The 15,712-nt window shown below is 49.9% G+C and overlaps 2 protein-coding genes and 1 non-coding gene across 4 annotated transcripts in view; 2 read left to right on the plus strand and 1 right to left on the minus strand.

Annotated features, from left to right (window-relative positions):
• On the minus strand, positions 1-12,497 carry ARPIN (actin related protein 2/3 complex inhibitor). 2 transcript variants are annotated; one of them, XM_028706217.2, is made up of 6 exons: positions 12,289-12,497; positions 7,026-7,101; positions 3,506-3,638; positions 2,759-2,965; positions 2,195-2,358; positions 1-1,991 (listed from the first exon to the last, which is right to left on the minus strand). In XM_028706217.2, exons 1-6 carry the CDS (start codon positions 12,480-12,482, stop codon positions 1,983-1,985), a joined length of 783 nt encoding a protein of 260 aa, XP_028562050.2. In that variant the 5' UTR covers positions 12,483-12,497; the 3' UTR covers positions 1-1,982. The 2 variants fall into 2 exon arrangements, with proteins under 2 accessions (XP_028562050.2, XP_028562051.2); XM_028706218.2 differs by lacking the exon at positions 12,289-12,497 and adding an exon at positions 7,587-7,830.
• TRNAS-UGA (transfer RNA serine (anticodon UGA)) lies at positions 226-295 on the plus strand. The gene has a single exon. It is a non-coding gene; the product is annotated as a tRNA-Ser (tRNA).
• Positions 11,370-15,712, plus strand: part of ZNF710 (zinc finger protein 710) — a 19,494-nt gene continuing 15,151 nt past the window's right edge. The window contains exon 1 of the mRNA XM_028706213.2: positions 11,370-11,756. The gene's annotated coding sequence lies outside the window, so the exon portion shown is untranslated. The remainder of the gene's footprint in view (positions 11,757-15,712) is intronic.

Raw genomic sequence — 15,712 nt, forward strand, 5'->3', positions numbered from 1 at the left:
GGAAATGGAAATATTTTATTACAGAATGTATACAGAGCATTGAGCAGAGCTGAGGTTCTCCTACCAGGCCTTTCCCAGCTCCTGCCTGCTTAGCGCAGGCCCAGAGGCCAAATGGCAACTGTTTAGGACTTCCTCCACCAAGCTGCTGCTGCCCCCAAAGACAGCAGCTGAAGATCGCATCCTGCAGCCATCTTTTGGAAACATCCAGAAGGAATTGGTGGAGGGGGCGTAGCTCAGTGGTAGAACATCTGCTTTGAAATGCAGAAGGTCCCAGGTTCAATCCCTGGCAGCATCTCCAGGTAGGGCTGGGAATGCCCCTGCCTGAAACCCTGGAGAGTGGCTGCCAGTCAGTGTCACCAAAACTGAGCTAGATGGACCCAAGGGCTTGACTCAATGTAAGGCAGTTTCCTGCATTCCTATGTACTTAAGGAAAGGCCTCCACCCACCTTTCATCTTGTACATACAGAGAGATGACCAAACTCTACCACCACAATCACATGTAAATCTCTAGTGTGAAATGGGTAAGTTATTATGCTCTATGGAATGTTTTCAGTATTGATGGAACAACCATCAATACAACCAGTTGTATTTTGTTAAATGTGTTTATTGATTTCACACACACACAAAAGTTATTTACGAAATGGGTCAGCCTCCATCAATAAGGGTTATGTTCCATCTCTTGGTGCAATATATGACAAATCTATTCAGCTGGTCCAGAAGGATCAGACTGAAGAGTGGGCGATTATTTATGTATGCAATGACAGCAGCGCGGATACTATTGGCTCAGAGACGGAAAGAAGATGAAGTCCCGACCAGAGATGAATGGTTGATAAAGATGATGGACTACACCGAAATGGCGAAAATGACTGGGGAAATCAGGAAGATAGAAACTTTAATAAGGAATGGGGGGAAATTACAACACTGTAAACAACTAAAAACTTTGGCAGAATTTGAGTAATGTGTGTAATGTATAAAAAACTAAGGTAAAAAATGGACTATTTTAAGAAAAATAGAGAAAAAATAGGATGCAGCAGGAAAAGTTTGATAATGGAAACCATGGAGGAGTGGAGGGAAGTCTAAGGGTTCAAGGAATCCTAAATGTTGATGGTTATGATTAATCTTTGAATTCAAATGTACAGTGTAAAAGTGAATAAAAAAGTTTTTTTTTTTAAAAAAAAGAGTGGGCTGAGCCTGGGCAGGAATACGGGAGAGAAGCAGAAGGAAGGAAGGTGTTGTCCGAGCACCAAATAAAAGCCCCATGAAGCTAATTCCTAGGCTGCCTCTCAGATCACCAGCACATGATGGTGAATCCAGCTGCTGCTCTGAGGAGGAAGAAACAGTCCACTGAAAGGTAAGGCGTGTGGCACCAAATGAGAACACAAAGCAGAACCGTACCAGCAGGCTGCCTTCTGCAGTTGGTACCACTAGCCATTCAAGCTGCTATGGTGACACAGCCATCGCCTGCTGCTTGCCCACAGCATTTGGTACTCAGAGATGGAAGCTCCCTGTTCCAATAGCCTATTTCAGCACTGTGGCCAGAGACACTGACCAACCTGTCCTCCACACTTGTGGCTGGTCAAGCTACCTCTGCTGCTCCCGGTGGTTCTCCCACTGCTTGGCGCTCAGTGGCTGGCAGCCATCACTTTCTTTGGTCTTCCTGAAACTGCTACCAGTAATTTTTGGTATGCTGCTGAAAGGCTGAGGCTTTTGCTCCAGGGGCTGGGGCAGTGCCTGCCGTAGAAGAGCCCACAACTAGCCTGGGGGTAACGTTTTTCTGATCTGCCACCCTCAGGCACCCAGGAAGAATCATGTAAAGAAATTCAGAAAGGCTGCAGGAATCCCAGCCCTGCTGAGAGAGCACACACCACTCCCTCCCCACCCCCAAGTGTCCCCCTCCTTCCCCAGAAGCTTTGGAAACAGAAGAATAGAGAAGTGTCCAGGAGCGGCAGGGAGTCATTTGCTTCCTCTCAGTTCTTCTTGCCTCAGTCATCCTGCAGAGAACAGCAGCAGTTATTCCAAGGGACCCCTAGACAGGCTTTGTTCCCACCCAGGGCTCCAGGCACAGGCCCCTGAAGTCAGCCCCAGGTCAGTCTGGCTCCTGAGCTGGAGCAAATCCATGAGTTCCCAAGTCTCAGCCCATGCCAGAGAGAACCCCCTGCCCTGGCTGCTCAATCTAGAGTGGTCATCCACATACCCATTCGGCATCTTCCGCACCATCCCCATGCCCTCGGGGTTCATCAGACGGCTCCCCGTGATCCTTGAAAGCCAAGATGTTGTCTGTCCAGGAGGCCCCAGCTTGCTGGTCACCAGCAAAATTGCACTTGGTCACTGTCCCCACATCCAGCTTGGCTAAGGAGACTGGAAAGGAGAAAAAATGTGGCAAGAGATAAGTGGTAGTGCAGCTGCTTGGCATGGGGGTTCAAATCCCCATGGCACCTCCAGGTAGGGCTGTGGAGACCCCTGTGGAGAGCTGCTGCCAGCCAGTGTAGGCAGTACTGAGCTAGATGGACCAATGGCCTGATTCAGCTGCAGGCAGCCTCCTACGTCCCAGAAGTTTCTACATGGAATATAGACTGGAGGAAGGAGTCTAGTCACACCAGGGTGTCCCCTTCCAGAAAGTGTTGGTGCTTTGGCAAATCCAGGTCCTAGCATGAGGAAGGCTCATTCCCCAGGCTGGCCCAGCAGGGATGGTAAATGGGTAAAAGGGTTGACCGGGGGAAAGAGGCTTTGGGGCAGCAGCTCTGCCTGCAGCACTTACAGACAAAGGGTCCATCTCCCAGAGTCCTCAGGCGGATCTCCATCCCCACCTCCAGCTCTATCTTCTCCATCTCACTCTCAGGCAGCCAGAAGGCCACAGCCTGGCTGGGTGTGTAGGGCTGCGTCACCTTCACCAACTCTGACTTGGTCACCAGGCGCTCCAGCTCTTCTGGGGTCAGCCTGTCGGTCTTGCCCTTGGCCTCCACCTCTGTCCATCACAACACAGAAGGAAAAAAGACAGATGAGTACAGGGGGGGGCCTTACCCAAAGGCCCAGACACACACACAGGAGCCATCAACTCCCAGCTCCTGGTCTTACGCTGGGGACCACACCTGCCCTCCTTAAAAAAAGCCTCCTACACCCAAGCAGATCCTAGAGCAACCTTCACCAACTTGGTACCCTCCAAATATTTTGGGGCTACAGTTCCCATCAGCCCCAGCAGGGCACCAGGTTAGCAAAGGCTGTTCTACAACCATGCTGGACATGCTCTCAATCTCCCCACCCCACATGGCAGGAGAAATTCATGAGAAGAGGAAAGGTAGATCACATGCTGAGACACCCCAGTTCATTACCCAGGATAATTATTATTATTATTAATATTATTATTATTATTATTTATACCCCACCCTCCCCAGCCAAGGCCGGGCTCCGGGCGGGTAACAGGGCAACCTCCCAAGTCTGTTCTGCAGGAACACTACCCTCTGCTCTGCTACGGCAGACCAAGGAGAGGCTTCTGGGCAAAACTCACTGTAGGATGCCATGAGGAAGCCAGTATTGACCTTCCGAGTTTCGCTGAAGTTGGGCTCCACCTCCTTCCCCTTGGGGTCAAATTTGCGGCGATGAACAAGCCTTGGCCTGATGTATAGCACGAAGTAGCGCTCCTGGGGTTTGGGAAGGACAGAGAATCTGCTCACTCTGAGTCTTCAGAAAACACCATCACTTTTGACTGTTGTTACCACCTGCCAGTGCTATTGCCACTACATTTGCAACTCTGCATTACTGTGGATGTAAAAAAACTGGAGCATGTTGGCGTTCACCAGCCAGTGTTGACAATCCCCAGCACCAGCCATTGTCAACAATCATCATGAAGAAGACAGACACAAAAACGAAAACTGCTCATTTCTAGTTTCCAACAGTCACAGAACCAATGCAAAAATTACAGTGGGTTGCGCAAAAAAAATCACACTCACAACTAGCAAGAATGAATTACTCTATATTTCTTCCTCTAGAACAATATGCAGGGTATCAGTGTCATACTGGATGAGGGTGAGCGAGCTGGAACCTGAACCAGACAAGGCAGAGCTGCTCCTGCAAAACTGAAAGTCAGATCAGGAGAGTTGGTTTTGCATGAGGCTGCACTTCAAGTGAAAAGCCATGGGGTTCCTTGCTTAGGGGCTGCTCCCTAGATTCTTTTCTAGATCCCCAGGTGTGTTTTTTATTCAGCTGAGGTTGGTGCATCAAGCCCACCTCTGCTGCTCCTGGAGGTGTCAGCTCTGGCCCTGGTGAGACATGCCTTTGTTACATCTTGTTTGGGTGACTGCTACATGGGTGACTCTACGTGGAGCCGTCCCTCAAAGATTGTTCAGGAATTGCTTCTGGCTCAGAATGCTGCGGTCAGGACCTTGACAGGGGACTCTAAGGTGACAACAGCTGCCATTGCCTCCCAGACCATTTCCAGCACAATTCAATGTGCCAGTTGTGACTTATAAACCCCTAAAAGGCTCAGGGATAGACTCCCTGAAGGGCACTCTACTGCACAGCCCTGATCTGGTATTGCGGTCTTCAAGAGAGGCCTTTCTATCTGTCCAGCCAACATCTGATGCACACTGCTGGGAACTCGAGAAAAGAGTTTCCCCAGAGACTGCATCCAGAGGCAGGGGGGAGGCCATATAGTCCCCTTGAGGACGGACTCCATTTAGCCAGGATAAACCATCTTGATTCAAACAGGTGTTTGGCTCACTAGGCTGGTTTGTTTGGCTCTGTTGCTGTGTTTAAATATGTACTTCTAAGTTAACTATGCTTTCAATTAACTGCCTTTTTCTATATGCTTTTATCCAGTTTTATTGCCATGTTGTCTATAGACTGATCCTTTTTTATTGCGGATTTTATTACTGTTAATTACCTTGGACGAAGTACTGTTAGTTACCTTTTGATGGAAAGGCAGGGTATCAAGGTAACAAACAAATATCCAAGGAGAAACGTCAGCAATGCAATCTGGCTACATGACACAACCTTCAGATTGTGTCAGTCCCCTCCCTTCTCTCCCCATCTGGCAAATAATCCAGTCCACCAGCAAGGAGGATCACCTGCTCATCCTCTCAGGGTGGGGCAGGGCAGGAGGCTTAGGACCCAAGGGCCTCTCCTGTTTTGAGGACAGACTCCAGTTCCTAATCTCCCCCCCCCCACACAAAAAACCCCTTGGATCTGCAGGTTATTCAATATTATCATCAAAATGTGCACTATGAAATATTCAAGGCAGCCTAAAATAAAAATAATATGCATTAATAGCCAAATCTGATGAAAGCAGCAGCAACAAAACCATCTTTTTTGGAAAAAGTCCACTGAAGCAACGCTGCCTTTACTGCCCTTCTAAAAGTGATGGGAAGCAATCTAGTCAGGCCAAGGAATTTCTGCAGGGAAGTTGTTCCAAATCTGGGTGCCACAACCACAAGGTACATACTGGCTTTATTTCTGAAGACTGTGGGACTCCCAAAGCAGAGTCCCAGCAGAGGAATAAAGTTCTCAGACAGACTTGCATACAGGGAGGCATTTCTTGAGATATTCCAGTCCTGGGTGCTTTAGGGTTTGATGATGATGATGATGATTTTTATTTATACCCTGCCCATCTGGCTGGGTTTCCTCAGCCACTCTGGGCAGCTCTCAACAGAATATAAAAAAATGGTAAAACATCAAACATTAAAAATTTCCCTAAACAGGGCTGCCTTCAGATGTCCTCTAAACGTCAGCTAGTTGTTTAGTTCCTTGACATCTGATGGGAGGGTGTTCCACAGGGCAGGCACCACTACCGAGAAGGCCCTCTGCCTGGTTCCCTGTAGCCTTACTTCTCACAGTGAGGAACTGCCAGAAGGCCCTCGGAGCTGGACCTCAGTGTCCGGGCTGAATGATGGGGGTGGAGACGCTCCTTCAGGTATACAGGGGCCGAGGCCATTTAGGGCTTAAAGGTCAGCACCAACACTTTGAATTGTGCTCGGAAACCTGGAAGCAAGTGGCAATAAATGTAGATGGAATGAGACTGAAGTTAATTTGATCAGAATGACTGGCCCCATCAAAACCATAGCAGCTGCATTCTGAAGCTTCTGGAGGGTCTTCCAGGGCATCTCCACATACAGCACATTACAGTACAGTGGTGCCTTGGTTTATGAACTTAATCCGTTCCGGAAGTCCATTCTTAAACCAAAGCTGTTTTTAAACCGAGGCGCTCTTTGCCTAATGAGGCCTCCCACCACCAGTGCCCTTCCACCGTTTGGCTTCTGTTTGTAGACCGAGGTAAATACCCGGAACACTACTTCTGATTTTACGGAGCTCTTATACCGAATAGTTCGTAAACAGGGCTGTTCTTAAACCGAGGTACCACTGTAGTGTAGTTTGGAGGTGACAAGACCAGCCTTGGTTTCTTAAGAAAAGAGCACAGCTGGCATTTAAGACACAGCTAGTAAAAGAAACCACTCCTGGCCACTGGTGCCACCTGGCCATCTAGAAGCAAAGCCAAAGCCAGCTCCCCCAAACTGCTGTTTATTGCCCTCATCCCGTCTAAAACTGCTACTTAGCAGGACCCTATTATCTCTCCAATTCAAGGCACACAACCTCGACCTGCCAGGAATTGTGAGAACTGATATTTTTTTGTTATGGCAAAGGAGGTTATGTATCTTTTACTCCCACACCAGGATTCGCAGGTGGGATTATTGTATTTGTGGTGCCGACACATCCCTTCATTTCCCACAGCAAAGGCAGCATTCTGAGTGGTGCAGATGGCAAGGAGAGGGTCACACAAACCGCTTCAATGCAAACTACCTCCCAGTGTAATGCCGTGAACAAGTGAGAACTAATTCATGGAGGATAACACTATCAATAGCTTTTTGTCTTGATGGCTGTGTCAGACTTCCAGCACCAGAGCCTCAGAACAGGCTATGGCTTTCCTGCCCTGCACTTATGGGGCTTCTCAGAGGCACCTGCAGGGGAACAGGAGGCTGGCTGAGTGCTGGTCCGATCCAGCAGGATCGCTCTTCTGCTCTCATTAGAAGCCTCACCTTTTTGTCAGCATCATCCAAGATGAGATGGCGGGACACGTCCAAGAGCTGCCCCTCCACAATCACACCGTCACCACTGCAGGGGAGAAAAGTTAAGACACAGGGGAAGAACCCCAAGTGAAGAGTTTATGTCAATCGCCCCACAATCCCCTGGGGTTATACCGTATCAGGGAATTTTGATGCCATATAGGGGAAACTTATTTTTTTCACTTCTCCATCTATGCCATTCCCTCTCTGCCTGACCTACCTTACAGGGCTGTTGTGAGAATAGCATTAAAGGACCCCATAGGTCTCCATGATTCTGTTCTTGGGTGGTCCAACTTCCTAATTGTCCAATATTCAATGGGTGGGGGATTCATTCATTTCTCTCGCTCTTAAGGGGCCCCTCAAGGATTCATTCTTGGTGCTCAGTTATTTCCCACCACACAAATGTCCCTGGGCGACCGCATCAAACCCGACCCCTCGACGCTGCACCCCCTCAGCCTGCAAGGGCGGGAAGCGTCTCTGCGCACTCTGCACATGCTCAGGGGCCCCTCCCCGCTGAAGCGGCCCACCGCCTACCGCTGCCAGGAGGCGGGGTCCCAGCGGCCGCGCAGGCGCTCCGTGTGCACAGCCTTGGTGCTCAGGGCGCCCTGGTCGTAAATGCGGCTCATGATGGCGGCGAACGCAGCAGGGCCGGGGGAGGTGGGGCTACGGGAGACAGCGGTTCCGCCCACAACCTCCCTGCGCCTGCGCAGTAGCGGCAAAAAAAAAAAAAAAAACCACCGCCAAGGACAGCACTGTGATCGCCACTTGAGCTGCGTCAGGGCTCGGAGTGTAACTGCGGGAGGGAGAGTGGTAGGATAGAGGCGAGTCGCCGTCGCCGCGGGGTTGGCCGATTCCGAGCCAGGCATTGGTCCGCGGTTCGGCCGGTGAAGGCATTGATTGGGTGATTAAGAGGGAGGACGGATGGACGAAGCCCCGCCCCCTGCACGCGAGAGGAGGAAAATGGCGGGAAAGAAAAGGGGGGAGGAAGACAGGGGCGACTACGCGCTTGCGCACTTTCACTTACGCGTGTTTCCCGTGAGGCGAGGCACCCACAACGCCCCTGCGAGGGAAGCCAGCTCAGGGGATGTTTCAAAGCACGCAGCTGAAAGCAGCTGCCTGAGGCACCGCGTTGAGGCTGCTTGCCTGTGCCTCTCCTTGTAAGGCTGAAGCGCCCCAGGTGGGCCGTGGGAAGGGCCCTCCCTTCTCTCTTACCTTTTTGGTAATCCAGGCCCTGTGGCCACAGGTGAGAAGAGCAAGGGGTTGAGAGGACTCAGAAAGTGGCTTCTGTATAGCCAGGAGGCTCAGCACTGCCAGGAGCTTTTTGCTTCAAGTTCTCTGGCCTCCATAGTGAGAGTGAGCAGAGAGGAAGGGGATGGAAGTGCTTCAGGAGCCTTTAAAACCTGGCAGATGCAGAGGTGCCGTGCAGAGCACAGAAAAGCCACATAAGGATCCTTTCTGCACGCCCACCCCGAACTCTACTATTATTAAAGGTAAAGGTACCCCTGCCAGTCGTGACCAACTCTAGGGTTGCCCGCTAATCTCGCTCAAGAGGCCGGGAGCCAGCGCTGTTTGCAGACACTTCCAGGTCACGTGGCCAGCGTGACGAAGCTGCTCTGGCGAACCGGCACCAGAGCAGCACACAGAAACGCCGTTTACCTTCCCGCTATAAAGCGGTCCCTATTTATCTACTTGCACTTAAGGGTGCTTTCAAACTGCTAGGTGGGCAGGAGCTGGGACCGAACGACAGGAGCTCACCCCGCCGCGGGGATTCGAACCGCCGACCATACGATCGGCAAGTCCTAGGCACTGAGGTTTTACCCACAGCGCCACCTGCTGTTGTTATTATTATGCACTATTTATATCTCACCTCTTCCCCAAATTGGGATTCAAGGCGGCTTCCACAAATCAAAACGACAAAGATTAGATACAAAATGCTAAAAATATACAAAAGGCAGTTGTTAAAAAGCAGTTAAACTCTAATAGAATTAAAACAATATGAAAAACAAAAATACTGTACACTGTTAAAAGCTCTTTCCTTTAAAAAAAAAGTTTCCAAAGGCCTGTTTGAACAAAACAGTCTTCACCTGCTGGCAGAAGGAAAATAAGGAGGGTCGTCCCTCCCCAGGAACCTAAGCAGAGCCTGCTGGTGAGCTGATGGTCCATCTGGTCTAGTATCCTGTTCTCACAGTGGCCAACTAGATGTTCTGGGGTCATTGTGGATCACTCCAAGGACATTGCCCCAGAGTCCTGTAGCAGTAGAAAAGTGAATTGAGTGGTAAGATGTGGGAAAAGCCTAGAAGCAAGGATCATATTGCTCTTATGTCCATCCTTGGTGCCACCACCTCTAAAAAAAAGAATATTGGGAAAATGGGTATTGTAACCAGAGGGGGTCACCCCTTAAACTTTCCATGGCAGCAGTCCCCTTAATGTAATGTTCTTAAAAGGCAGGGGCAAAAGTTTGGCTAAAATTGAGGGAAGTGGAGTGGAGTTTGAGGATTTCATTAAGGCAGTCTTTGCCAACCTGGTGCCCAGCAAGTCCAAAACACCTAGAGGGTACTAGGTTGGCAAAAGCTACCTTAAGAGCCCATTAGCTCTACAGTCACAAGTACAATTCCTTTGTTGAGTTATGCCCACTGGATGGCAAGGAGTCACTTCTAAAGCCCCTTGCACTACCAGAGGGCAACATTCTGCCAGCAGAGGAAAGTGGCACCCACATTAACATCAATAGGGAGCCTCAGATGGCTGCCACTTTGGTCCTCCTCCCCCTGCTCCACCTCCCTTGCTGCAGTGCAGGTCTCTGCATCCTCCATCCCTCATTACTGCTGGTGTGATGATCAATCTAAAACTTGGGACTGCATGAAGTGGAGAGTGGGAGCAGCAGGTTGGGTATGCAGCTGACCTGGGATAACAACCAGCAGACATTGGAAATTAAAATGAAGCTGTGTGGCTGTTTGAGATGAAGGGGGCTACACAAAGTGAAAGCGTCCTAAGCCTGAATGTGATTATTGGGTCATAGGCCAATTACACAAGCTATTAGGCTGCCTTGATGCAGATACAGGCACGTGTTTTTTGCAGCTATTTTCCATGGGAATCCATGCCAGGGTTTGAACTCAGGATCTCATGTATGCTGAGTCTCCTTTTTCCAGCTTAGCTATGGCTACATGGAAAGCTAGTCTATGGGTCTGAAGGAGAAGAAAAGAGGGGGATACCCTAGGAAATTAATACAATTGCTCCATCATGGCAGTTTCTTCTGTGTCCAGCTGCCTGGAACAAGGGGCCAGGCCTGCAGTCTTGCTGTGCCATCCTTTTCTCACCTAAAACTATTCTTCCCACCCGGGCCTCCAAAATAGGAGCTTTTACATCTCCCTAACATCCAGGTGCTGTATCCTTTTTATTACGTTGCTACTAATCCCCACACAAGGGGGGCGGTGCCAACCAGAGTCTTGCCACTGTCAGCTCCATTATTTCCCCTTTATGTGTGGCATCCCTTATCCCCTGCAAAAGGCTGGTTCCAAACACACTTTGTGCATGGCTGCTGTGGAGGAAGCATTGTTTTGCCAGCAGGGCTTAAATCCTGCATGGGGCAGAGGGCTCTTTGCACAGGCTTCTTCTTATCCACAAGTATCTGGTTGGCTTGTGCAGGGAAAGACAATATAGCTTGTTCTGGTAGCATGGCCAGGGTTGGGTAGCCCCACAAGGTCACCTGAAAATTCTGTGCAGTGCTAGGAGCCTTCCTTGCCTGGTTGAAGATGTGTTGTTGGTGAGCATAATCTTTGTGGTTGGTGGCAGAATTGCCAGGCCTGCTGTGGTGGGTGTGTCTATTCAGTGTTGCTGTTGACTCCGCTGTTGGTTCACCAGAGGAGGAGCGTGACTGTGTTATGCTTGGCAGTAGCTGTGGCCTAGCAGCTGCTGGGGGAGCACAAGGGCTATCTGATGGCCCTGCGTTTGGAGCACTTCGGTGTAGAGGTTTATAAAACTATAAATGAGAAAAGCATGAATGGAGGGTAGTTTTTCTTTTCTAGCAACTAGAACTTGCAGGGTCATCTATTGACAGTGATAGCCAAGCAGGATCAAGAGGCAAAGGCTTGTCTCTGGCTGCCTCACACACAGAACCCATTAGAAGTCCCACCTAACCCCAGACATGGGAGGTTATTAGAGACAATTGGAGGGGCCCTTTTGGGCCACCCCTCCTCACCTGTGCAAAGCCCTGGCTGGGTGCACTTGCACATCTCTCTAAGAGAGACCAGGGTGGGAGATTGGGGGGGGGGGGTTTCTGTGGTGCTGGGAAAGGAGGGCAGAGAAAGAGAGGGAGAAGCTCTGTGGGGAGGAGGGAGAGAAAAGGAAACTTGGCCAGGGCCGGAGAGAGAGGAAGTGCGAAAACAAAAGCGAGATAAAAGGGGCTGCTGCTGCTGCTGCTGCTGCTCTCGCTCTCCCTCCTCTGCGCCTTTCTTTTTCTCTCTCCCTTTTTCTCAGAGCTGGGTTAGGAGGGGCTGTTTTGCATCCCTTCACGTCAGCCCTGCCTCATTCCCTTCTTCCTTCCTGCTAGAGAGCGAGAGAGAGAGAAAAGAGAAAGGGAACTGCGAGCAAGCGAGGAGCCGGCAGCACCCAGACGAGGATCTGCCCCAGAAGGAGAGGTGAAGCGGCCTCCCTTGCCTGCCTGCCCGTTACCCGCCCCCCTTGCCAAGCCTCTTCGGGAGTCCCAGGGTGAGTTCGCCTCAGCCCCAGCCAGCTGAGCCAAGCCCTCTCTTCCCGGGCCGGAGAGGAGGCGGGCGCCGAAAGCCCCGCGGGAGGCCCGGTGGGCTGCCCCAACCGCTGCCGCCTCTATCCATCCCGGCGCTCTAATGCCAGAGCAGGGAGAGAGAAAAGAGTGATGGCGTCTGGAGAAGGAGGGAGGGAAAGAAGGAAGGAAGGATAGAAAGAAGGGGGAGGAGGGAGAGGAGGACGCACAACTGGGCTTGGACTGCGGCGCTTCTTGTCTTGCTGGGGCTCGCAGCACGTGGGGGCTAACACTCGAGGAGCCTCCCCCACATCCTTGTTGCTCGCTTGCAACTTTCCCCTCCTCTTGCTGCTTTACAACACAAAGTTTTGCTCTGCAGGGAGCCGATCCGGGGAGGAGGGAGGGAAGCAGGCAGCGGCAACAGCGGGAGGGGAGTCTCGGGAGGTGCCGGCGTGGAGCTGATGGAGTGGACCCCTCTTCGGTTGGTCGCCTTGCAGGAGGAGGCAGCCGGTGGGTTACCTGTTGCCGTCTCTGCTGTGCTTGGCCATAGGGGGACGAGGCCCTCGTTCTCGAACCGCCCCTGGAGAGGGAAGTGCCGGCTGGACTTTCCCATTCTGTGCCTGGCCGCGGTGAACTTTCCCTTTAACAATCCTCCGGATAGGATTGGAGGGGACGGAAAGAAACTGGAGGGGGACGGACCTGGTCCCTTGCATGTTGGCGGAGGCTCAGTAGTAGCGGGGTTTGCTCTCTTGGAAAGCGCGCCGCCTCAAACTGCAGCCTGCGGATAGTGCCTGAAGCTTCTCTGCCTGCTGTTGGTTGGCCTTGCCAAAGAGCTAGGAAGCAGCTTTCCTGGAGCGGTGGCTGCAAAGGAAGGGGGGACTTTGCTCTTTGTCTGCCCATCCCCTGTGCCTTCCGTTAACTCTAACAGATGAGAATGTGTTTTTCCTTGACCGATTCTGTGGACTCGCATGTGTTGGGATCTGCGCTGTTCAATGGGAGTCATTCTGTGCAGCATCTTTGCTTTCTCTCTCCTTGACTGCCCTGCAGAGGTCTGTGTCATTGAGATGGTTCTTAAACATACTCAGAGGTGTTGCCCATAGAAGCTGCTCTTGCAGAGTGGGCTGGTCTGTGCTCTTGGGCACCTTCCTCAGCCCTGTCCATGTCCCTTCCTCTCCCACTTCCAGAACTATCTGAAGAATTTAGTACTATCTTGATACTTTGAGGAAACGAGTGGTGGGAAAGCAGCAGATGATTCTGTTGATGGATTGTGACCTCTCCAATGATGATTCCCCCCGCCGCTGCTGCCCCCCCCCCAAAAAACCCCACTGACAACATAAAATGTTTATCTCAGAAATGCTTCAGCTACAGTTGTCTCCTTGAATGGAGGGTATGGTCCTTGCAGTATAGGCTAAACAGTGTGAACAACAAAAACTCACATCTAAATTCTAAAGTGTTATTGGCACTTGAGTATCAGGTATGCACTGTGTGGGGCACCCCAGATGGATTGCAGCAGGCAGCACAGAAAAGGTTGCTTGCTTGCCATCTTCCAAGGACTGTTTCAAAGCAACTCTGTCCTGGCAGAAAATCAAAGATTCACCTTTTAATCAATGCAACCTTAGACTGCTTTTGGAATGGTGTCTGTAACTCTTTAAGCTACATTTGCAACTGGCTGTGACTGTAAAATGACTGCCTGGTGAAGATGGTGCCTCCTTCCTGACATAGCTTGAGAGGAAAACTCTTAACAAGGGAGCGTGTTTCATAGGAAGGTAGGAATACCTATGGTATTAGATAAGTTATTAGATAATGTATACCTCTAAAGCAAGGATTTCATTTCCCCATATAGAGTATGTTACTGTTTTTGTTAATAATCGTCATACTTGTATGGAACTGTTACTAAAGCACTTTGCATATATCAAGGGTGGGGAACCTGTGGATGTTCTGGTGTTAAGAACATAAGAAGAGCCTGGCTGCTGGATCAAGCCAATGATCCATCTAGTTGAGCACCTTGTTCTCACAGTGGCCACCCAGATGCCTCTGGGAAGCCCGCAAACAAGACCTAAGTGCAGCAGTGCTCTCCCAGCTCTGTACTCCCAACTCCCATCATATTTGTCCCTGCCAGCTGGAGCTGATGGGAGCTGCAACAACATCTGGAGGGTCACAGGTTCCCCACCCCCGACATACATTATCTCAGTAATCATTACTCCCTTATGAAACTGAGGCTCAGAGAGAGTACCACGGGTCGGCCTCAAGAGGTCAGTCCCTTTTCCTTATGGAGCTCAGAGATGGTCTACTGTGTGGAATAGCTTGCTGTTTAATGTCATGTCATTGGAAGGTGGCGTTCCTATGAGAAATGCTTAGAATCATAGAACTGTAGAGTCGGAAGGGACCCAGTTGTCTAAAATGGTGCATCACTTTTCTAAAAGCATGCACATACCTTTCTCTCCTTTTAAAGTTTTCCTTTATTCTTGCTGTAGAAACTTCATAATTGGAGTGTGTCTAATTAGAAAAGATGTTGAAAGTTCACTGGAGATTTTTGAAATGTTGTTTTTTTCTGTTTGGGGTGCTACAAAGTTTTCTTGGTGTAGAATTTAAGGTTAACCAGAAAAAAGGAGAGAGAGATTGTTCAGGGCTAAGTTGTAGGGCAGTGGTTCTTGAACTGTGGTGGGGAAGGGCCATGCTTCAGTGGCAGAGCATCTGGATTGCATGCAGAAGGCCTCAGGTTCAATCCCCAGCATCTCCAGATAGGGCCAGGAAAAGACCATCTGAAACTTTGAGAACTGCAAGTCATTGTAAATACTGAACTACATGAACCAGTTACCCAGCTCACTATAGTGAAAGGCTGTAGCTTACTGTATAACAACTGTTTTGCATGCAGAAGGTCCCAGGTGCAGTCCCCAGCATCTCCAGATAGAGCTACGAGAAAACCCTGCATGAAAGCCTGGAAAGTTGCTGCCTACCAGTGTAGAAAGTAGTGAGCTAGATGGACCAATGTTCTCTCAGTATATGGCAGCTTCATATACTTGGGTGGTGTGGAGAATGAAGTTCCAGGAGGAATAATAGAATTGTAGAGTTGGAAGAGATCCCGAGGGTCATCTAGTCCACATCCACCCACCCTGGTAATGCAGGAATCTCAACTAAAGCATACATGATAGATGGCCATCCAGCTTCTGCTTAAAAACCTCCAAGGAAGGAGAATCTACCACCTCCTGAGGCAGACCGTTCCATGGAGCCCAATTAAACTTTTGAGTATACCTGCAGAGCATGAGTTCTCAAACTTTCTACCCCCAGAGCCCACTTGAGACATCTGAAAATTACTGAGACCCACCAGTCACAAAGTGGTAGGAGGTGGAAGCTGAGTTTGGCATAGCAGTTGCAGACATTTTCTGATAGCTAATCCATATTTGGAAATTGCTAGATTCTATGCCATTGACATTTCCTCATGGCAAGGAGTTCCACAGCTCAGTTTTCCTTAAGCTAAGTACAGACATCTGCTCTGATGAGATTGTGAGGTCTTCTCTTTGTTTTTTAGGCAGAATGTGCTAATCTAGAGGCTCTTAAATGCAGAATACCTTTCTTTCCCTTTCCCTTTCCCTTTCCCTTTCCTTTCTCCTTCTGCCCTCACATGCCTCTCAGAGTATTTTTACTCTTCTCCTGTAATTTTGTCTTCCATTCTCCTGCCACACTCAACTTGAACCTTATTCCTTCCTCTCCCCCACAAAAAGTGCCATTTTTAATCTCTCCCCTCTAGCCCTGTTACATTCACTCTAACATTCCTTCTCCTACATTCCTCCTCTCTTATCCCCTTCCTTTCTATTCCCAGTTATCATCATCATCAGTAACATGTAATTTTGTAACAACATTTTATCTCACTAGCTAATTTCCTTCAACACCTCCTCTGGCCCTTTCCCATCAGAGGAAGTAAGCCTTCTTCCTTCCTCCCACC

The sequence above is a fragment of the Podarcis muralis genome, chromosome 14 (genome assembly GCF_964188315.1).
Source record: "Podarcis muralis chromosome 14, rPodMur119.hap1.1, whole genome shotgun sequence".
Classification (NCBI taxonomy): Eukaryota; Metazoa; Chordata; class Lepidosauria; order Squamata; family Lacertidae; genus Podarcis; species Podarcis muralis.